Genomic DNA, 23,957 nt, shown 5'->3' with positions numbered 1-23,957 from the left:
TCTAGACTCATCTCCCCTGGCTCGCCCCTCTATCCTGTTGCTATCCAAAGGGTCCAGCTTAGCCACCAGCTACTGGTACATGACTCTTTTTGGGCGCTATTTTATTATGATTATGATTATTAAATTTATTGAGGGAATATTGCTTAATAACTATATAAATTTCAGTTGTACATTGTAATTCAGTGTCCACTGCATTGCTCACCATCAAAAATTTAGTTTCTTTCCATTACCATATATTTGACCCCTTTCTCACAGAAGAGCAGAGATATTCATAAAAGAAACCAGTGAGCTTCTGGACATTGGTCTCAGAGGTGATTTTGTGAATTTGACTCCAAAGACTTTTTAAGAATCATCCCATCTTGTGGGCCTCGTCAGCAAAAGAGTAGGTTTGAGTCATTAGCTAGAGCTCTCAATGGCAAGGTTACAATTCACAAGTGTGTTATGATCAGTGTGAGGTGCTTTGAAATTTTTTTGTGTGATCATTAAGGTCTGCCAGTGGTCATTTTGATAGAGAAAATTAAAGGTTATCTTACGATTGTCATTCTCAGTTGTGTTCTGATGCACTTTCTGGAACAGGAAAAAGGCTTGGGACACACACCTAGGGATCATTCCCTGGTTGTCTGTCATGTGTGTCTCAACAGGCTGACCTACAAGATTCTTTTCAGCTCCATCATCTTATGAGCTATAAAGCTCAGAGAAAAGACTGCTCTTAAAAATGTGAATCTCTAAGTCCCTCCTGTGATATGGTATCTCCTCTTAGAATTTAAATCTCACTCAGGAACCCTTGTGTGGGTAACCATTAATTTTTTTCCTCTTCCTCTTTGGCTTTGCTTCAGGAAGCGAGAGGAAGAAAACAAGCGAAGAGAGTCAGAACAGCAGAAGGGAAGGCTGAGTCCAGATTCCTGCAGGCCCCAGGCCCCTCCGTGCCTGCCCAGCACCCAGGCTGAGCTCCACAGGCAGAGCGGGGGCCCCAGCAAACAGCCTCGCACCAGCCATGTGGCCCAGAGCCCTGATCAGAGAACCTGCAGAGGGTCTCCGGGCAGAGCCCCCCGGGAGCAGCACCTCTCCCCAGACTTGCAGGGAACAGACCCCCGAAAGCCAAATGGTAGGTGTATTGCCTTTGTTATCCAATGCCGACCTGTGGACTGTGGGCCCTTTTATAGGTGAACATAGACCATTTACATTTAATGTACTTATGTCAGCACTTAAGCCTGCTATTTTATTATTTATTTTCTATTTATTTCTCCAGTTCTCATTCCTTTTTCTCTTTTTTCCCCCCTTCCTGTGGGTTACTCAGACTTCCCTTAGGATTCCATCTTGATTGATCTCTCTAGTTTCTGCAACAGTTGCTCCGAATATCATAATATACATTAGTGACATTACAGTCTTTGGTATCAGCATCTTACCATTGAATGAAGTGTGGGAACCTCACTTCCATTTAGGTGCCTGTACCTTCCCCACCTTTAAATGTCTTTGCCTGGAATCAAATGGTTTTGTAGTTTTTGTTTCAATCATGAAATATAATTTATAAAAGGAGGAAAAGGATAGTCTATTTTATGCACCCATATGTTTTTTTCTGTTGTTTTGTTTTTCTTCCTGGTGCTCCAAATTCCTTCTCTTACCATTTCCTTTGTTTGAATAACTTTCTTTAGCCAATTTAAAGGTGGGTCTGCTGGCAACAAATCTTTTGAGTTTGCCTTTGAGAATGTTTTTATTTCACTCCTGAAGAATGATTCAACCAGATACAAACCATGGTTGGCACTTCCTTGAGCGCTTGACAATGTGCCCCTTCCTTCTGCCTTCTGTGGTTTCAAATTGGTGTTCCTCGGGAATGTTCCTGGTAACAGGTCATTTCTCTCTGGCTGCTTTCGAGATTTTCCCTTTATCTTTACTTATCAAGAGTTTAGTAGGATGTTTCTTGGCCTTGGGTTTTGGAGCTTATCCTGTTTGGAGTTTGTTGAGTTTGTTGGGGTGCACAGGACCACCCCTAGGTTCAATAATTTTCTAGGAGGGCACACAAGATTCAGCATATAGTTGTGCACATGGCTGTGATTTATTATAACAAAAGGGTACAAAGCAAAATCAGCAAAGAGAGCGAAGTCTGGAGGAAACCAGTGCAACTTCCAAGAGCCCTTCCCCAGAGAAGTCACACAGGATACACTTACTTCCACCAGCAATGAGTTGTGACAACCAGTTAGGCACCATTTTCCACCAGGGAAGCAACCTAACCTAGGACTCCAAGATTCTTATCAGGGCCAGTCATGTAGGTACCCTCTGCTTAGCATGCACCAGAACCCAGACTCCCAGAAGGAAAGCAGGTATTCAGCATAAATTAGATTATTTTCACAAAGCAATGTAAGCACATTGAGCCATTCTATGGTGCAGAGATCTAAGTGCAGATAACAACAAAGTGAAAAAGACAAATAATGTCTTGGTGTTATTATGAAAATAGTTTTGACCTTGTGGACCCCCAGAAAGGGTCTCTGGAATCTTGTGGTCACCTCGTTCAGGGCTTGGACAATAAAATCTGTCTCTCTAAACCTCCATTTTCTTAGCTGTAAAATGGGGGTTCACTCTCCACCCTGCAGGGCAGTTATGAATAGAAATAAAAATGCGGAGTACTTGTTCAGACCATGACCCATAACAGTAACTACTATCATTAAGCCACACCACTGACCTAGCCAAGAATAATGACATGAAAGTAAACATGGAACCACAAACATTTCCAGCCTATCATTCCATAACCCACAGTGCATTAGTGATGCACACCTTACAGAGGTGGTGAGCTGTGTTGTATGTTCATTCATTTATTCATTCAGTCACCATTTACTAAACTCCATGATGTGACAGCCAGATTGACTTTCCTCAAGGTCTTTCTTAGCTTGGGGCCTTTGCATGTAACAGCTGTGTCTAAAAGCTGTACCGTTTTAAATTAGCATTTAAATTTACAACATCCTACACCAGAGCAGTCCATGTGTAACTATAGATGAACTGAGATGATACAAAGCTGGACTTCAGTCCCAGCAAGGGTCAGCTTACCACCAGTTCCACTATCTCCTAAGACAGACCCTTTCATGGTCACAAAGAAGATGCTTCTCGGCTGGTTCTGATCCTCCAAACCGCCTCAGGGCCGATTCCTCTGGGGATATGTACCTCCAAATGCCTCACTCATCTCTGCTGGTGTCCTGATTCTCTGGAGCTTGTCGCAGTTATTTCTGCCTGCTCTTTGATGCCTTCCAACAGGTGGTTTGTAAGTGTTGGTGAGAATATGGATAAAGGAAATCCTTGTGCACTGTTGGTGGGACTGTAAATTAGTACAGCCACTGTGGAAAACAGTATAGAAGTTTCCAAAAAAATTAAAAATAGAAGTACCATATGGCCCAGCAATTTCCACTTCTGGCCATTTATCTCAAGAAACACAAAACACTAATACAGAAAGACATATGCACCCCTATGTTCATTGCAGCATTATTTACAGTAGCCAAGATATAGAAACAACCTAAGTGTCCAACAACAGACAAATGGATAGAGAAGATGTGGTACGTATGTACAATGGAATATTACTCGGCCATAGAAAAGGATGGAACCTTGCCATTGAGACAGCATGGATGGACCTAGAGGGAATTATGCTAAATCAAATAAGTCAGACAGAGAAAGACAAATACCATATGATTTTATTTATATTTGAAACCTAAAAACATTAATAAATGAAAAACAAAACAGAAACAAACTCAAAGACACAGAGAACATTTTGATGGTTGCCAGATGGGAGGGGGGTTAAGAGTGTAGGCAAAAAAAGGAAAGGGATTAAGAAGTACAAATTGTCAATTATAAAAAGTCACAGAGATGTAAAGTGCAGCATAGGGAATATAGTCAATAATACTGTAATAACTATATGTGGTGTCAGATGGGCACTAGACTTACCAGGGTGATTACTTTGTAAGTTATCTAAAACAACTAATCACTCTGTTTTATACCTAAAACCAATACAATATTGTATGTCAACTATAATTGAAATTTTAAAAATTATTTTAAAAAATAGGTGATTTGTAATATTTTGTTCAACTTTTCTGCTGTCCTCAATGGTGGGTTTCCCTCAGTCCTGGCAATATAGGAGCAGAAGTCCCTTCCTTGCTTTTTACGTTAAGACTAAAATTTCCATTTTAGGTGTTCTATTTAGTTCTTTTGAAATATATCTGTTCTTTTCTCATATTTTAAATTTCTTTTGTTTAATCATTGTTCTCTCAGCCTTAGTTCTCACTGATCTAAATTTGCTTTGTATCTGCTACTGTCACTCATGGCAGCTTGTTTCCTCATGCATTCTTTAATTTTGGATTGTGAAATTATCAGAAGGACCCCTGTGCAGCCTGAGCTGAGGGCATGCCACACCAAAGGAATAATGTGTTTGCTGCTATGAATCATTTGTTTCTATGGTATCACCATTGTGAGACCAGTTTTTCTATTAATTTTTTCTATTGGTTGAAAATAAGTGAATACCAAACCCATGTGAGGCCCAGGACTTTGGTGTCAAATTCTCATGAGACACTTTCCCCCACCCAGAACCGAGGCCAGACAAGCTTCCTGGCACCTCCCAGTGCTGGCTAGCAGACCTCTTGTATGGGGTGTTATTTCCCAGCGGGATGCACATCAAGAATCCCAGCTTCAAGCAGGGTCCTGGTTTTAGTTAACTTTCTGCCTGAGCTTATCTTGATGTTAAAACATAACCAGATATTTAATAAGACCAATGCTGCCCACTCCACCCCTACCGCCTGCCTAAGCCAGCTCACACACCACTCTGCGTTTCAGGTTTCTCTCTGTTTTTGGCTCCCAGAGATTACCTTTATTTTCTTGAAGGCACTATGGTGCTTTTAAAAGGATGTTTCCTCTATTTTAATCAGCATTTCTAGGTACTTGTAGTGGGAAGGCTTTCAGGTTATCAAATTACTCTTGCTAGAAATAGAAGTTAACCTTTTCACTAATCATAATCACCACTATCAAGGTAATGCTATAGGAAGGGTCTGAATATTTTATGTACATAAATGGGCAGACTTGCCCCACTATACAAGCTTTGAACCATAAATGTTGTTAACCCTTTTCCTTGTTTTCCCAAGAAATGTCCAGAGAACCTTCTAAAGGCCGATCTGCCTGTGTCCACTTCAGCCCCGATGAAGGCAACGATGGGAACAGGTGTCCAGGAGTCTCCTCTGTGGAGAAGTCCAGAGGTGAGACAGTGGGTGAGCAGCACTGTGACAAGGGGAAGGGCGTCGTGAGGCAGCCCTCCTGTGTCAGGGCAGCTGGGCCCGAGGAGAAGGGAGAGGACCCCGGCGGGGCAGCAGCCAGCCTTCCCCAGCAGGACGGCCACCGGAAGCCCAGCAGGCGACATGACGCAGCCCCCAAGGTCAAGTGTGCCTCCCAGAAAAGGCGCATTCAGGAGCTCCGAGGAGGAAGGTGCTCCCCTGCTGGTTCTAGCCGGCCTGGCAGTGCCAAGGGGGAGGTGGTCCATGCAGGGCAGAGTCCTCTCCACCATCGGACACCAAGACACAAAGGGATACAGGACAAGCTCGAAGGAGAGAGCCACTCAGATCTGCCCCGGAGGACAGAGGTGTTGAGGCCAGGAGTCAGGAAGGCAGGGCCATCCACCCCGTTGGAGGACGCTCAGACACCAAAGGAGCCGGATCCAGCTCCCGGGCCCCTCTCTGGGCAGAGTGTGAATATCGACCTTCTCCCTGTCGAGCTGCGGCTGCAGATCATCCAGAGAGAAAGAAGCAGGAAAGAGCTGTTTCGCAAAAAGAACCAGGCGGCAGCAGTCATCCAGCGCGCCTGGAGGAGGTGAGGAGACGCCTGTGGTTGCCCCACACCCTACAACACCCATGCTCACCGGTGTTCTCCCGTGAATCTGTGTGCTGGCGGGACAAGGCCGATTGTTGAGCCAACCCGTGAAATTCACACGTGTAGACCCTAGTCTGGATATTTAGTTCTTTTAGTCCTTTCACACTGGATATGCTATTTAGGTGTTTTTGCCAAGAAAGGTAGGAAAGCACCTAGGATTACCTGGTGTAAAGAAGAATCCCCAGGGAAGCTCTAACAGGTGATCTGACCTTGGGCAAATCACTTGGCCTCCCTGACCCTCAGTTTCCTCATCTGAAAAATGGAATTTAACAGTGGTTGCACCTGTCCTGTTATATGATTGTAGAGTGAGATAATGTGTGCTTCATAAATTCTAAAGCCACACACACAGGTATTTTATTTTTCTTCTTTTTATGTCTTTACTATTCAGGAATTAGTTATACGTCAAATACCTAAACTAGGGCCTGGATATAGTCGATTCAGTGGCTGAAATTATAAAAACCTATGTTAGCATCTCGCAAGCTCAGAATGCAGGGTGGGTGCTGGGAGCACCGGTGGAGACTTCCTAAAATGCTGAGTCAGATACCTCCAGGGAGTCCTTTGCTGCAGGTTTTGACATATTTTGGACTCTCCTTCATATTGCAGGCCCCACTGGGACCCAAACCCTGCCTAGGTCTTACAGTGCTGGCCAGTGCCCAGGGGAGGGCTGGACCGTCTCCCACAGGTGGGAGACATGTGGCCTCCCTCTCCAGAGAGAGGAAGGTTGATGGAGGAACAAAGCAAGCAAATCACTGTGAGCACAGGTGTGCCACATATCAACGTGCCTGTCAGGAGATAAAAGGGCCCCAGCGCACCTACCCACCTACCGTTGGCAGAGGGAGGGCGGGGGCAGGGAGTGGAATGGAACGGGACGGGAATGGGAACGGGATGGGGGAAGCGTACTGAGGGAGAGCAGTTGTGAGGTTCAGGCAGGGAGAAGCCTCAGGGTCTATTGTGCCAAAGCGGCCTAACCCAGAGCCCTTGCTTGCACAGCCTTTGCTGTAATTCGGCCTTAATGTCTGCCCAAGCTCTGGGCTGTTTACAGGGTCGTCTCCCAGCCACACCAGGGCTGAGCGTCCCCATTTTCCAGATGAGCATATGGTCTTAGGAAATAGCTTGTCCAGGGCGGGTACAGCACTTGGGGCTGTGTCTGACTCAAGGCCAAGGGCCTTTCCCTTACTTTCCCGGGAAAGGTAGAGTTTGCGTGGTCACAATAAAGAAGGCGGAGGCAGGCCTCGTGCTCGGCATCTCAGAGCAGGCCGGAGAAGGCTGCCGGCGGTGCTCACACTCGCCAAGGTCGTGTCCTCACAGGGGATGTTGTTATTGTTGTTAGTCCTAGCCCTTGGCATTTAGCGGGCACTTGTGCCAGACCCTGTGCTGAGCTTTACCTGCATGTTAGCTCACTTCGTCTTCAATATATGCTGAGGTGGATCCTCTCCCATCCCCTTTCCACAGAGGAGGACACTGAGCACAGCCAGGTTCCCAGCCCGTCTCAGGGCTTCAGGTGCCCGCGCCGGCTCAGGCTCAGTCTGCCTCTGAAGCCACAGGTGGGAGTGGGCCTTGCTCCCCTCCTTGGGAGCTCTGCCAGGACCTGCCCTGCTGCCATCTGAGAGGCACGTTTTATTAGGTATTTCAGCTGAAACTGGGATCAAAACAAGCCAGCGAGGTTTACACCACGCGGTGCCCTCAGCTGCTCCCCTGCTGACGTGCCTCTCTCAGACTGGCCTCTGGCTCCTTTGAAGAGTCGGAAGCTGACAGGTCCTGTCAGTAAGTGTCCACAGCAGCAAATGAGCTTTCATCGCCCCAAGAACAATGGGCGCATAGTCTGGACCCCCTGGGGAGGCAGTTACACAGCCCTCCGGGCGCCACTGTGCAGCCTGAGGCCTGGGGCATCAGCTCCCACAGGCTCCTGGGAAGGTGCAGGCTGGGGGAAGCCGCATGTCTGACAGTGAAAACACTCCCCCTGATTCTGGCGTAGCCTTACATACCTTTCATGGTAAGGACAGGAGCCCCAAGTGCTGTCCTGGGGCACTGGGTGGTGCCGCCTGACCTCAGCCCTGTGGGGGGACCGGGAACAGGGCTGGCACCTAGGCTGATGGTATGGGGGGCGGTGTGGAGGGAGAGAGGCAGGCAGCAGCGGGTGCTGGGATGGGGTGAGCAGGTTGAACCTCAGGGCCCGGAGGAAATGAAGCTTCTTCTCCGTGAGTTTTATTGCCAGTCAAGCCTTGACTGTCTTAAAGATTGAAACCAGATACTGGACAAGCTAAGCTGGGCTGGAAAGTTGCTGTGTAAAACACTCCTTTTTACGTCAACATGTGTAAGGCACCTTTCTGTCAGCTCTGCCAGCGTGTGCTGAGCTCCTATCCAGCAAGGGCAGGTGGGCCAGGAGAGCCCTGAGCCTGGGGCTGAAAGGAGTGGGCATGTTCGGTTTCTCAGCCAACCGGCGTGCACGTTCTCCTTGAGAATGGGACCACTGGGGCCAGGGGCACAGCTCAGGCTCCATCCAGAGTAGATTGGGGGAAGCTGTGCCCACTGAAGGCCGGAGCCCCTGCCGCTTCAGCCAGCACCTGGGCTTCCCCGGAGCCCTCTGCCCGGAGCACAGAGGGTGTGGAAGACACTCGGCATCTCAAACAGAAGGAACCGAACTACTGGTGCTGTCCCGTAGCTCCAGCTTTTCTCTGCAGCTGGCTTTTCGGAAGTGTGTGCATCCTGTGGTAGAGGGATGCACGGTTTGTCACTCCAGGTAAAGAAAGACAGACCTGTAGTTTGACTGAAATCAGCCTTTTAGGGCAGGAGCGGGGGGCTGCACCAGGTGCCGCAAGGAGCTTTTAGGAGACTTGGGAAGGCTCTTTCCCACTTGGTGTGCCTTGAAATCAGGCACGGAGCCTGCTGCCTCTGTAGCACCCCGTGGGCTCAGCAGGAGTAGTTAGTCAGCTACAGAGAAGGAAGACAGCAGCTTTCCCTGCAAGGCTCCAAAGCAGCTGTGTTCAACCTGAGGTTTGGGAGCGCACGTGGAGGAACACCATCAGATAACACGAGACGTCAACATAGCCATCACCTGCATGCCCCAGCCTCACCCCAGGCGCTACCCATCTTAGTAAAATACAGCTCTTACCTGTGCCACTGTTCTTAAGAACCAGTGTGGGTCCCCACCAGGAACAGAGTACAGGCCAAAGTCCTCAGCCACGTTTAGCTGTTGGACCACAGAGCAGTGAGTTTGAATGTTGGTCTCTCCTGACTCTAGCTGTGCGGCCTTCTACCAATTACTCAGCTTCCCCACCCCAGTTTGAGAGACATAATTGACATACAGCACTCCGTAAGTCAGAGGTTCTCAACCTGTGGGTCGCGACCCCTTTGGTGGTCAAACAACCCTTTCCCAGGGGTCGCCTAAGACCATCCTGCATATCAGATATTTACATTACGATTCATAACAGTAGCAACATTACAGTTATGAAGTAGCAACGAAAATAATTTTACGGTTGGGTCACAACATGAGGAACTGTATTTAAAGGGCCAGAAGGTTGAGAACCACTGGGGTAAAGCATAGTGACTCAACTTACATATACTGTGAAATGATTACCATAGTAATGTTACATCTATCACCTCATTTTTTTTAAATGGAAAAAGACTTTATTTCCTTGTGATGAGAACTGTGAGGATTTACTCTCTTCACAACTTTCATACATTCCATAAAGCAGTGTGACACATTACAACCTCAGTATTTATTTATCTTATAACTGGAAATTTGTACATTTTGACCATCTTCACCCAAGTTCCCCTCCCTCCACCCCCTTCCTCTGATAGCCACAAATCTGATCTCTTTTTCTATGAGTTTGATTGTCTTTGGTTTATTTTTAACCCTGCACAAATGAGATAATATAGTATTTGTCTTTCTCTGATTTATTTCACTTAGCTTAATGCCCTTCAGTTTCATGCATGTTGTTGCAAATGGCAGGATTTCCTCTTTTTTATACCTGAATAATATATCACAACTTTTTCTTCACTCATGTGTCAGTGGACAGTTGGGTTATTTCCATCACCTGACTGTTGTAATGCTGCTATGAACTTGGGGGTGAAGATACCTCTCCAACATGCTACATACTTTCATTTCCTTAGTTATATGCCCAGGTATGGGACTGCAAATCACATGGTAGCTCTATTTTTATCTTTTGGAGGAATCTCCATATTGTTTTCTATAGATAGTGGTTGTACCAATTTATAATCCTACCCACAGTGCACGAGGGTTCCCTTTCTTCCACATCCTCACCAGCATTCATCTCTTGTCTTTTTTATTCCTTTTTTTTTTTTTGTCTGATTGCTGTGGCTAGGACTTCCAGTACTATGTTGAATAGTAGTGAGAGTAGGCATCCTTGTCTTGTTCCTGATATTAAAGGACATTTTTTCATTCTTTCAACATTGAGTGTGACGTTAACTATGGGCTTCTCATATATGGTCTTTATGATGTTGAGGTCCATTTCTTCTATACCTGATTTGTTAAGGGATTTTATCATACAGATATTCAATTCTATCAAATGCTTTGCATCTTTTGTGATGATATTTTTTCTTTTATTCTATTAATGTGATGTTTCACATTGATAGATTTATGTATGTTGAACCATCCTGCATCCCAGGGATAAATCCCATTTGACCAGGAGGAATGATCCCTTTAATGTACTGCTGAATTTGGTTTGCTGCTATTTTTTGAGAATTTTTTTTATCTGTATTCATCAGGGATATTGGCTTCTTGTAGTTTCCTTTTTTTTGGATTTGATGTCAGGGTAATACTGGCCTCATGAAGTGAATTTGGGACTATTCCCGCCTCTGTGAACTTTTGGAAGAGTTTGAGAAGGATTGGCATAAATTATTGTTTAAATGTTTAGTAGTAAAATTCATCAGTGAAGCCGAAACCGGTTTGGCTCAGTGGATAGAGCGTCGGCCTGCGGACTGAAGGGTCCCAGGTTCGATTCCGGTCAAGGGCATGTACCTGGGTTGCGGGCACATCCCCAGTGGGAGATGTGCAGGAGGCAGCTGATCGATGTTTCTCTCTCATCGATGTTTCTGACTCTCTATCTCTCTCCCTTCCTCTCTGTGAAAAATCAATAAAATATATTAAAAAAAAAAAAAAAAGAAGTAAATATCCATTTAAAAAAAAAAAAATTCATCAGTGAAGCCATTTGGTCCTGGCTTTTCTTCATTAGATATTTTATTACTGGCTCAGTCTCTTTACTCATTATTGGTCTTTTCAGATTATCTATTTCTTCCTGATTCAGTCGTTATAGGTTGTCTACTTCTAAGAAGTTTTCTGTTTCTTCTAGGTTGTCCAGATTATTAGCATCTGGTTGTTTATAGTAACCTCTTATGATCCTTTGTATTTCTGTGGTATCAGTTGTAATGTCATCTTCTTCATTTATAATTTTGTTGATTTGGATCTTCTCTTTTTTCCCTGGTTATTCTAGCTAGTGGTTTGTTAATTTTGTTTATCTTTTCAAACAATCTTATTTTCCTGTTATCTATTTTATTTCTGCTCTAATCTTATTATTTCCTTCCTTCTGCTAACTTTGGACTTAGTTTCTTCTTTTTCTAATTCATTAAGGAATGCAGTTAGGTTGTTTGAGATCTTTCTTAATGTAGGCACTTATTGCTATGAACTTCCCCTTAGAATTGCTTTTGCTGCATCCCAGAACTTTTAGCATGTTTCCATTTTTGTCTCAAGATACTCCCCCCACCTTTAATTTCTTCTTTGATCCATTGATTGTTAGAAGAGTATTGCTTAATTTTCATGTATTTGTGAGTTTTCCAGTTTTCCGCCTTTTATTGGTTTCTAGTTTTATACCATCATGGTCAGAGAAGATACTGGATAAGATTTTAGTCTTCTTGAATTTGGTAAGATTGTTGTGATCTAACATATGGCCTATACTAAGAAATGTTCCATATGTGTTTGAGAATGTGCCTACTTCCATGGTCAGCTAGAATGTTCTGTATATTTATTAGGTCCATTTGGTCTGTAGTGTTGTTCTAATCCACTGATTCTGTGTCTGAATGATAGATCCATTGTTGAGTGTAGACCAGGGGTGGGCAAACTTTTTGACTCGAGGGCCACAATGGGTTCTTAAACTGGACCGGAGGGCCGGAACAAAAGCATGGATGGAGTGTTTGTGTGAACTAATATAAATTCAAAGTAAACATCATTACATTAAAGGGTACGGTCTTTTTTTTTTTTTAGTTTTATTCATTTCAAACGGGCCGAATTGTTTGCCCACGGCTGGTGTAGACCATTAAAGTCCCCAGCTATTACTATATTGCTGTTTATTTTTTCTGTTAACTCTGTTAGTTTTGCTTTATATACTTAGAGGCACTGATGTTGGGTGCATATTTAAAATTGTTGTATCTTCTTGATGAATTGACCTCTTTATCATTATTTGTCTTTTTACTATTTTAAAAGTCTGTTTTATCTGACTTTATCTGAGTCTAACTACCTGATAATTTTTGAGGGGTTATGATTTGCTTGAAATATCTTTCTCCATCCCTTCACTCTGCCTATGTGTGTTTTCAAAGCTAAAGTTTGTCTCTTATAGGGAATATATTGTTGGATCATTTTTGTTTTGTTTTTAATCCATTCAGCCATTCTGCGTCTTTTGACTAGAGTATTATTCCATTTATTTTTAAGGTAATAATTGATGGATAAGGACTTATTATTGCCATTTTGTTCATTGTTTTCGGCTGCTTTGAGATTTGTTTTTCCTTGTTTTGTTTTTTGTTTTTATCCTTCTGTCCTTTTTTTAAAAATATATTTTATTGATTTTTTACAGAGAGGAAGGGAGAGAGATAGTTAGAAACATTGATGAGAGAGAAACATCAATCAGCTGCCTCCTGCACACCCGCTACTGGGAATGTGCCTGCAACCAAGGTACATGCCCTTGACTGGAATCGAACCCGGGACCTTTCAGTCCGCAGGCCGGCGCTCTATCCACTGAGCCAAACCGGTCAGGGCTGTCCTTTTTTGTTTTGCTTTGATGCCTTTTTGGTATCAGTATGCTTTGATTTCTTTATGTTCTTTTGTGTAACAAGTACAGGTTTTCCCTTGTGGTTACCATGAACCATACATAAGATATCTTAAAATTATAACACCCTATTTTAAATTGATAACAATTTAACTTTGATAGCATTCCTAAACTTTATACTTTTACTCCCCCACTCACATTTTAAGTTATTGATATTACAGTTTACATATTTTATATTGTATATCCAATAACAGATTATTGTAGTTATGGTTATTTTCATACATTTGTTAACTTTTAACTTTGACAGTGTTTACTATAATCAGTGAATTTTACATTACCTTCTTATATTTTTATGATATCACTTAGCATCCTTTTACTGCCACTTAAGGATCTCCCTTTAGCATTTTTGTAAGGCAGGTCTAGTGAGGATGAACTCCTGAGCTCTTGTTTATTCAGGAAAGTCTTTATCTCTCCTTAACTTCTGAAGGACAGCTTTGCCAGGTATAGAGTTTTTGGTTGACAGTTTTTTTCCATTCAATACTTCAAATATACCATCTCATTCTGGTTTCTGAAAAGTTTCTGTTGAGAAATCTGCCAATAGTCTTATGGAAGTTCCCTTGTACATAACTTCTGTCTTTTTTCTTGCTGCTTTCAAAATTCCGACTTTTGGCAATTTAATCATAATGTGTCTCAGTGTAGCCCTATTCTGGTCCAACCTATTTGAAGTTCTTTGGGCCTCATAAATCGGGAAGTCCTTTCCTCTTCTGAGGTTTGGGAAGTTTGCAGCCATTATTGTTTTAAATACTTTGTTCCTTTCTCTTTCTCTTCTCCTTTTGGAATTCCCATATGTAGTATTATTTCCTTTCATTGTGTCCCATAAGTCCTGCAGGATTCTTTTTACTCTTTATTTTTTCTCTTCTGACTGGATAATAATTTCAAATGTCCTGTCTTCTAGATGACTGCATGGTCAAGTCTGCTTTCGAATTCTTCAATTTTAATTCAATTTTCTATTGAATTTTTCAGTTCAGTCCTATTTTTTTATGTCAGGGTTTGTTTGAAGCCTTTTTTGGTGGTTTCTATTTCTTTGTTGAATTTCTTTACATTTGGTTTATGCATTGGTCTTCCTATCTTCCTAATTTCATTTAGTTGTCTATGTGTTCTTATAGTTCACTAAACTTCTTTTATATGATTATTCTGCATTTTTTGTCTGACAGTTAATAGATCTTCATTTCTTTAAGGTCAATTATCGGAGTTTTTATAGTTTCTTTTGGTGGTGTCATGTTTACCTGATTTTTCCTGATTCTTGATTACTTAAGTTGATATCTGCACATTTGAGTAAGCAGTTTCCTTTTACAGATTTGCTTTGACAGAGACAGTTCTTCACCAGTCAGCTCAGTTGAGTTTCTGGACATGTCTGCTGGTTAAGGTCTTAGGCAGTTGAAACTTCCTGTCTCTTTTTGGACAGGGCCACTGCCCAAGTTCTGAGGAGGAGAGGCATAGGTTAGCTAAGAACAGTTGGATAGGGCTGCTGGCTTGGTTCCCTGCCCAAGCAAAGCTGTAGGATGAGTTCTGTGATTGCATGGGTTCTCTGGGCAGGCTTATAGTCAGTTGGGACTGGGTACTCTATTTAGCAGTGAATTAGCTTTTCTGCCTGGCAAGAAAGCAGAACAGGCCTGGGGGCCTGCACAGCTCAATGTTTGGGTACTCAAATCAGGCAAGACTGTACACTGAATTCCCTGGCCAACCATGGCCACTGGTCTTCGTCTGCAGAGGGAGAAAGCCACAGGCTGTGCTGTTTGCTCACGTACCACTGTAAGGATTGTTGGATGGGCTATGCAGATTCCTCTGTGCTCTGGTAGGGCAGGCTGTATTCAGCAATGGCCAGGCTATAAATTACCTCCCCTGCCCAGGCATAGTGGGAGAACTGATCTCCAAGGGCAGCAAGGCTTTGTTTGTGATCCTTTTTTTTTTTTTTTAAATACTTTTATTGATTTCAGAGAGAGAGAGAGAAAGAAACATCAATGATGACAGAGAATCATTGATTGGCTGCCTCTTCCACGCCTCCAACTGGGGACTGAGCCTGCAACCCAGGCACATGCCCCCGACCAGAATCGAACTCAGGACCCTTCAGTCTGCAGGCCGATGCTCTATCCACTAAGCCAAACCAGCCAGGGCTTGTTTGTGATCTTGATTCAAGCCGACTTGCTCCCCAAGTTCCTGGAGGAATGATGCTATTGGCCTTGCTCTGCAGATAATCAGCTCTGCCTGCCATACTCTGAGTGTTGCTGGGCTATGCAGCTTCCAGGTGGTCTGACCACCATCTCTAATCAGGCAGGGGCCAGGAGCTATAATCAGCAGTGAGTGCAGCTATAACTGCCTGGGTGAGGTCAAACTAGGTTCCAGCAAATCTTTAAGGGCCTGAGTCAGTTAGACCTGTATCCTGAGTTCTCTGGTCAGACTATACCAGTGATGGAGAACCTATGACACGAGTGTCAGAGGTGACACGTGAACTCATTGTTTTGGTTGATTTTTCTTTGTTAAATGGCATTTATATATATATATAAAATATCAAAAATATAAGTCTTTGTTTTACTATGGTTGCAAATATCAAAAAAATTCTATATGTGACACGGCACCAGAGTTAAGTTAGGGTTTTTCAAAATGCTGACATGCCAAGCTCAAAAGGTTCGCCATCACTGGACTATACCAACATCTTGGCTCTTCAGATCAGCAAAGACACTGGTTGGGACTACTACTTGGATGCTGTAGGTAGGAACTCAGTCTGCAAAGATCCATGTGCTGGTTGTTTTAAGTCCCTCCCCTATTCCGTGTCACAGATTCCCCTGCACTCTTCTTGGGGAAAGACTGGAATGGGGGCTCCCAAGAAGCAACCCACAATGCTAGGGAGCTGGATGTCTGCTCTGGCTTCTCTTTTCCTAATGGAGGAGCTGTAGGCTCAAGGTAGGCCTCTCAGCATGATGCTGCACTGAACAGGGGAAAGGGTAATGCTGTCATCATGTAGCCACTCCTCTTACCCTTTTAATGGGGTCCGTCTTGGTCTCGGTGGTGCAGGGGGTTTCTTCAGCCTCTAGGTCCTAGAAATCCTGTATTGTAGGATTTTCTCCATGGTCTCTTATCCATGAATAGTTGTTCTTTTGATGAGGGAGCATGAAGTCAGGAATGACCTATGTCACAATCTTGATAATGTCACCTCAACTCAGCCTTTATCAGACTCATAACATCTGCCTCACAAATTTAGTTTCAGGCCTAATCATAGGGAGAGTGCCTAGTATACAACAGTCCTGAACAAATGTTGGCTTTTTCCCATGTAGCCCAACCTTCCAATATCATTCCCTCACTAAATACACAATGCTTCATACACATCTCCTGACTTCCTGTACAAATGCTTGTATCTCTCTGCTCATGCCAGTTCTGCCTAGAATGCCCTTTTCTCACTAGTCCCTACTCATCCTTTAAAACCCCACCACAGCCAAACCAATTATCCGTCCCACATCTGTCTCATGCCATCCAGCTCCTTGCTCTCAGTACTTCTGGCCTGTCTCATCTTGAAGGCAAGGACTCATCTTATTGCGTCCTAATTCAGGAACTATTTAATGGGAAAAAGCAGATTGCAACATTCTACATACTGCTACTGAAATTAGGAATGAGAGCTTGAAAGCTCTCCCAAGTTCCCATCACTATTCCTATAGCTTCTAGGAGCCTTAAAGAAATTTAGTTTTCTGCATACTGTGATCTTAAAGCCTCTCCCTTCTCTGGTCCCACCAGCTACCAGCTCAGGAAGCACCTGTCCCACCTTCTGCATATGAAGGAGCATGGAGCCAGAGATGTGGACAGATGGAACCGAGAATGCATGGCACTGCTCCTCCAGGTTTGGAGGAAGGAACTGGAACTAAAACCCTCAAAAGCCACTGTAGTCAGCAAGACCACCAAGAATCCATCCAAGAGCAGCTCGGGCACAAAGTCCACCAGGCACTCAGTGCTCAAGCAAATCTACGGTAACTGTCTTTCTAGGCACTTTGTAGTTTACAGGAAGTCTGAAATGGGACTTAATTGAATTGAGCAAACCACCATTCAGGTAGAAACTTTATTATATTTCCAGTCACAAGAGAATCTCAGCACATTTAGTGCCACCCTTCCAGAAATTCTGGATCAGAATTGGTTTGAGATGAGGCATTCTGGCATGTAAGCCCAGAGAGCCTTCTAGCCAAAAGATCTTCTGCTGGGTTTCGTAACTACAGCCTTACCAGTGTAACCTCTTCAGGCCACTACTTGGTCTTCCCCTTGCATTACCAATTTGGAGGACTCCAAGCACCTGCCTGCCTCACTTTGACCTTTCCTTTAAGAAAGTACAGGGCTGCCTACCTGGGAATGTCCCAAACCCAAGCCCTACAGTAAATACTTGTTTAGCAGACGAACTGCTGCAAATTAAAACATTTTCAGATCTGTAAACAGCCCATCAAAATAAACTCAGCAGAGAACAAGACTGACTAGCTCCCCAACAGGGAAAAGAAAAAAAAATTGAGCCAAAGCACCTTTAACAGATCTCTGGCTCAGGCAGCAAAATCTCAGAACTTGCCCCTGCCTACTGGTATTCCACAACATACTTAACTTAGGCCAGTGATGGCAAACCTATGACACGCGTGTCAGAGGTGACACGCGAACTCATTTTTCTGGTTGATTTGTTAAATGGCATTTAAATATATAAAATAAATATCAAAAGTATAAGTCTTTGTTTTACTATGGTTGCAAATAGCAAAAAATTTCTATATGTGACACGGCACCAGAGTTAAGTTAGGGTTTTTCAAAATGCTGACACGCCAAGCTCAAAAGGTTCGCCATCACTGGGTTAGACGGACACTAGCTTGCAAGCTCAGGCCTTTGCTCAAGAAATTCAGAACTTGGTCAGGCCACAGCTATCATTGTGGAGAGACAGACTGTCATTGTTGATTGATTTCAGGTTGCTCTCAGGAAGTGAAAGTACATCATCCCACAAAATCTTCAAAAGCCCTTTCTGTGCTGCGTCTCAACTCAGGTAAGGCAGCCACTGCCCTGGCAAAGTATATTGGGAAGACTGTGGGGAAGCACTGTCCTTTCTGGTTTCATCCCCAAAGACAGAAGACTAATTGCCAGGGGTTTCCAATGGTCATTTGATTTCAAGTAGAAATGTTTTCTAACCCCACCCCCCCTTTCCTGGAATTATTACTGCAGTCAGCCTCTATCTCTGTAGGAGGCAAGTTATTTTTATAACCAAAGCTATTGTTAAAATTACCTCCAGTAGAAAAAATAAACTGTAGCTGCTATTGATCACCTTTACTTACTCGTTCACATAAAGGAAGGAGGAAATGAAAATACTGCTGTTCTTCAGTCATACCTTGGGAGTTTTTGTTCCATTTTGGTTTCACATTAAGCTCCTCTACCTCCTTCCTAAAGATGGAAAGAGGCCCTTAACCACAAATTCTGGCTTTTGCTTTTTAGAGCATCACAAGGAAGACATTAATATTTAATAGCATATCCAGTTCAGGCTCAACCGTGCACTTCCACTCACAGGAGCAGCTCAGGAAACTTTTCAGCTGCAAAACAGGGGATTTTTATTCAGGGCCCCTTCATTCACACCAGCATTAAGTTTGGGTGATAAGTTCAGTGCTGTCAGCAGTTAATGCCAGGTCGGTGTTTCTCGTGGGTGGCTGTGTCAACACGCTGCCCCCATCCTCCCAATCCAGTCATCCTGCAGGACAGAGTGCAGCTGGGAAGGTGAACAATGACTGTCAGCATGAACTTTAACATTCATTTAGTTTTTGATGGAGGGAAAACTTGGAGGTAAGGGGAGAGTAATTACTGCCAAATCTTTAATAAGAAGAGTCAGGCAACTCATGTAATATAGGCAGGCTGATCAGGGAATGATGGGTGGGGTAGTTGGAAACTTTCAAAGGAATTAAGGCCCATCGTCGCTGTATGTAAAACACACACACACACACACACACACACACACACACACACACACACACACACACAAAAACCCCACTCGTTATACTGGAGTGAATTAAGGATAGTTTCCAAAACAGAACTGTCAGCTTTAACTACCAGCGAAGTATAAGTTAGGTAAACATGTCTCAAGAGAAAAATCCAGTACTATCAGAAATCTTTAAAAATGAAGGTATTTAGTAGTACAAAAGGTTTTTAAAGGACTCACAGTTAAAGAACAGAATAAAGAAATGTAAAGAAATGCATAACGATTTCTTAGGACTTCATATGAACAGCTTGTTTACCCTATACATATAATTCAGACAGGTTTAAAAATATACAAGGACTGAAGGGAATCTTTTCCTAAGCCTAAACTTGGGCAACACAAGATTTTATTAGGCTCACCCACCCTTGTCAACCATTAACCAGCAGATGCTCAGAGCTGCTGGCTACAGTTTAGCTGAAGCCTGTGTTTTATACAGGAAACAGGTCTATAAATTTCCATGATACAGGTATGACTTGAACATATATATGGTTCTGCCTTTGAAATCAGGTATCAGATTGAACCAAAAAGAAGAAATCATTAATTTTGGTCTTCAAACCTTTACTAGAAATAGTTCATTTTTTACTTGAGGATTCCATCGGGTTAAGTATCTTCTGATTTTGCTCAGTTGTTTTCTTTAGAAATTGCTTGGCACACTGAAGGTATTCAGATATTTGAGTGAAAACTGTTGCTCCCAACCTCTTATAGGAGCAGAACGTGAGCTGGATAGAGCAAAAGTAACAGCACCCATAAGCTGTTTCTCTACATGTGTTAGGGAGACAGTTCAACAATCCCTGTTCTCTCGTCTTCCACACCCAACCCTGCAAACCACCCCCAAAGAATAACACATAGTAACAATCAGCGTGTGTGCGTGAGTGTGTGTGTGTGTGTGTGTGTACAAATACAGGCTCTCCCAAATTTGGGGGTCCAGCTCTTTAAAAATAAAACAACTCCCTTAAAAGAACCCATTCCATTGAATAGAATAACCATGGCTTAAGTGATTATTAGTAATGAATGTAGAATATTCCTGCCCACCTGCAGCAGGGTACACAGATGAAACCTCAAGACTTTAGACAGGAAAGGCAGACAAAAAGCATGCCAGAGTTCCAAAGCTGTAGTTCAACAGCAATCCAAACAGGACAGAAAAAGTAAGACGTGTGTGTGTCACTTTTTAAAACTATTCACCTTTCATGTTTGCTTTGTTCCACAGAAAGTTAGGGGCACATAGCATTATAGCCTCAGCAAGGCCTCTCAGCCATTTGGGGCCTCAATATCCCTAACTGTAAATGAGAGGGTTGAGTACACCACTACTTTTTCCAGTTGTGGTGTCCTACAATTTTATAATTTCAAAGTCATATATAGACAGTCCTCGGGTTACAACGGACTCGACATACATCGTTTCGTGGTTACATCGCCATCTCCCATTTACAGGTATATATTAAAAAAAGTTCCATCATTTCGACGTATGTACATGTGTGCTTTATGTTTTTTATTATTTATTTACCACAAGTAAAGGTCAGGAATTATCTTTAAAATTTTTTTTACTGTTTCACTTCAATACTGCTGTGTATGTGCTCCATGTCAGTGACGTAGGTGCTTATGTAGGTGGGTTCCGACTTACAGTGAAAATAGCGTTACGTGGCACTGTAGGAACAGATCGCCGACGTAACCCAAGGACCTACTGTAAAGGCCTAAAAATCCATTTCAAGTTTGCTATGTCTCATCTGAATAGTTTTCAAACCTATTTTCTAGAATGGACTATAGCCAAGTGTGTGGCACATGGAGTTAAAAGATATGTATGTGTATGTGTAAGTTTGTATTGTTATAGTGGAGAGATGCACAGAGAGAAAGATATACCAGTTATTCCAGGCCGACTGAAGGCCTAGGTTCACACCTGCCCTTCCCACTCACGGTTCTTCCTTGAGAGATGTCATGTATCTTTGAGATGATGGAAAATGCAAGGCTGATACAGCATCTTGTCCCTACGACACACTGGCCATCACCTTTTTTGGCACCATGTATAATCCAAAACTAAACCCTTTTTTCTTACCTTCAACTTTAAAATAACCTATTTACCTGTATTTAACAGTGAGCAACTTGCAGTGTATACACCTTCTTGAGAACAGTGGAAGATCAAAGAATTTTTCTTATAACCTACAATCAGCTACTCAATCAAAATACAAAACAAAGCCTCGACTGCCTATGGAGGAAGACCGTGCCCGGGGTAACTGGAATAAGCTAGTGTAGAGTTCTAGTTATCTGTGGACTCTCTCTTACATCTTGGGAAAACTTCAGCGTCCATGCCTGAAGCCTTATTACCTGAACATGTGATAAGAACTGAAAGAAAATGTCAGAATGATTTCTTTCTGCTCTCACACAGCATTGTTTGGATATTATCTCAACCTGCGCTGGGAAGAGCAGGGTACACTAGGCCTCATCAAAACTGTCTAGCTGTCTGCCTTCACCTGTCAGTGTGGCTACAAAGGAGGATGTATAACTCTGTCAAGTCTAAGTAAAACTAAGAACATGAGAGCTGCTGGGTTGGGATTTCTGCCAGCCAGCTGGTGCAGGCCTGGTTTTCTGGCTTCAGTGAAGAACCTAAATGAGATGGCAAGGAGCCTGTCCTACAGCAACCACCTTCATTTCACTCTTGTTCTGGAATCTAATGCAACAGATTTCATTACAGATACCACATCCTATTATTCCATTATCAGTTTTAAGTTTTAGACCAGAATCATGATCCAGCATTTGCTTTTAGAAATTATCTGTAAGATCACAATAGGTGCTCTGTTCACCTCCGCTGACTCCTTACATATTTTACAGTCATGTTAGCCTCTGAAGGCCACAGGCTGTTGCCACTTCCTCTGTGAACAGAGATGCTGGTACCACCAACACCAAGGAAATCAGCGGGGCAGGTGTACAGACCAGGCATTTATGCACCAGGTACCAATTAGGGCCTTAACATTCCACTTGTGTTTTCTTCCTGACCTGCAGAGGTGAGCAATCTTATCAAAATGCCATTCCTATTGATGGGAAACTGCTAACTACACACATTCTAGCTCTCTAAGAACACCTAGTTTAAACGAAATCTAGTGATTTGGGGATTTTTCACATTTTTAAGGGCAAAGCTAATGTAGGAATGGAGACAGACATAAAGAGTGACATAGGAGGCTCACAAATACTTCTAGAACTGCTTCCATTTTCTTAAGATTACTGTCACCATTGTCCTAACAGTAAGAAATAGGAAGCAACAAAGTATTAATGTAATCCCCTTGATTTTTTTTTATAGTTTGCTAATTATTTTGTGACTAGAAAAGTCAATATATATAGAAATCACAATACAGCTGGTAATTTCTAGAAAACTATATTTTCTTAGAAAATCATTAGAAAGTCACTTTTAAAGTAGTTACCTCAGACCAACCACCATTTAGGTATAGGAAAACCCAAAACAACTACAGTGGGGCCTTGGAGTGTCCCGTTTTTTGAGATACCAGCTGTCTCTCCACTGATTTTTTGCATTGAGTTGATAAGAGTAATTTGAGTTAACGAGCTCCTTAACGAGCTCGGTCTGGGAACGAATTAAACTCTTAAGTCAAGGCCCCACTGTATCTTGAAATCTTGCCCCCTGCACTAAGGGCTACAAAACCTCTGCAAATAACACCATAGTGCAGGGGTGGGCAAACTTTTTGACTCGAGGGCCACAATGGGTTCTTAAACTGGATGGGAGGGCCGGAACAAAAGCATGGATGGAGTGTTTGTGTGAACTAATATAAATTCAAAGTAAACATCATTACATAAAAGGGTACGGTCTTTTTTTTTTTTTTAGTTTTATTCATTTCAAACGGGCTGGATCCGGCCCGCGGGCCGTAGTTTGCCCACAGCTACCATAGTGCGAAGCTCATCATCATGGAAAGGAGTAACCACCCCCAAACAAAACGAATGAGGTCTGCCTGGAGAGGATCTCAAAGATTGAGCTAATTTTTTGGTAAATAGTAGACAGTACCATGTTATCACCCTGTATTTTGTAAATATTTGGTTCCTATGAAATGTAAATATACTGCCACATATCACGTGCTACTCCAGGAAGCCAGCCTGCATTGTTTTCCTACCTTAGTGCAAAAGAATGTCCATAACAACTTCTTTAAAAGTTCAGCTTTAATGACAAACATTTCTTACATCAGTCTCTTCAAAATTAGATGTGAATAAACAATTTTAAACAGGAAGTGCCATGGTGCCTCTTTCATATACTGTATTCAACACACTGGGCCCCTGAGGATGCCCAGTGATATACACATTAAAGCAATAATGTAAGTCTGTAAGCCACTGCTCCTGAACACCTCCACTCTTCAATGTCTGCAGAGAAAAAAAAAAGAGTAATTTGATAATTCTACTAAAATTGCTATGCTACCTGAAGTGCTTTTCACATCCAAACTTCTCAAAAGCCACTGCAACAGTATCCTCGTCTGTAAAATCACCACAGGAACTCTTACTGGAAAGGGGGACCTATTAATAAGGCATTATTAGGCGGTGAAAACCCTTCCGTATAAGTGATGTCAGTTTCTCATTTTGTTTGTTCCTTCCCACAGATGCTAGGGACTGATGAAATTTCATCACCCACCATCCCTACACTGGACTTCCTCCCTTTGGTATTCTGGAGTCCCTTGATCTTTGTCCAGGGCAGACAACAATTTGTCATTTCTTCCTTATGGAGGTGGGTTGATTGTCCAACCTTCTACTATTTCTGAATTACTATTACATATACTAATAAACTCCCCCAACCAAATATCTATAACAACCCCCCCCCCAAAAAAAAAACCTCCCGAATTCTTCCCAACTAAAAACACCAAAGGAATCTGGTAACAGAACTGCCCCCACCCCTTGAAAAACACACACACAACTGAACACAGACAACCAACCATTAGGCAAAGCTGAAGCCTACAACTTCCTTTCTCCAACTTCTTACTCTCCGGGGAACCAACTAGAAATTAGCCTGAAGTTTATTTCTGCTAAATAATTTCCTAATGACAGCTAACATTTGGTGAATT

The 23,957-nt window shown here is 42.9% G+C and overlaps 2 protein-coding genes across 8 annotated transcripts in view; one reads left to right on the top strand and one right to left on the bottom strand.

Annotated features, from left to right (window-relative positions):
- The window catches only part of INVS (inversin), a 132,168-nt gene extending 109,033 nt beyond the window's left edge, over positions 1 to 23,135 (top strand). For all 4 annotated transcript variants that reach the window (XM_036330194.1, XM_036330192.1, XM_036330193.1 and 1 more), the window contains 5 exons: positions 837 to 1,105; positions 5,112 to 5,829; positions 16,674 to 16,903; positions 17,866 to 17,940; positions 21,002 to 23,135. In XM_036330194.1, coding sequence (XP_036186087.1) covers positions 837 to 1,105; positions 5,112 to 5,829; positions 16,674 to 16,903; positions 17,866 to 17,940; positions 21,002 to 21,159 — 1,450 coding nt within the window. In that variant the 3' untranslated portion in view covers positions 21,160 to 23,135. The remainder of the gene's footprint in view (positions 1 to 836; positions 1,106 to 5,111; positions 5,830 to 16,673; positions 16,904 to 17,865; positions 17,941 to 21,001) is intronic.
- Positions 23,050 to 23,957, bottom strand: part of TEX10 (testis expressed 10) — a 35,294-nt gene continuing 34,386 nt past the window's right edge. For 3 of the 4 annotated variants that reach the window (XM_036330198.1, XM_036330195.1, XM_036330197.1), the window contains one exon: positions 23,050 to 23,265. In XM_036330198.1, coding sequence (XP_036186091.1) covers positions 23,125 to 23,265 — 141 coding nt within the window. In that variant the 3' untranslated portion in view covers positions 23,050 to 23,124. Of the gene's footprint in view, positions 23,416 to 23,957 lie in introns of all 4 variants that reach the window. The other variant, XM_036330196.1, reaches the window with a different exon arrangement.

This window comes from Myotis myotis, unplaced genomic scaffold, assembly GCF_014108235.1.
Source record: "Myotis myotis isolate mMyoMyo1 unplaced genomic scaffold, mMyoMyo1.p scaffold_m19_p_12, whole genome shotgun sequence".
NCBI lineage: Eukaryota > Metazoa > Chordata > Mammalia > Chiroptera > Vespertilionidae > Myotis > Myotis myotis.
Note: the sequence above shows the minus strand (reverse complement) of the source record. Positions and strands in the feature narration are given on the sequence as shown.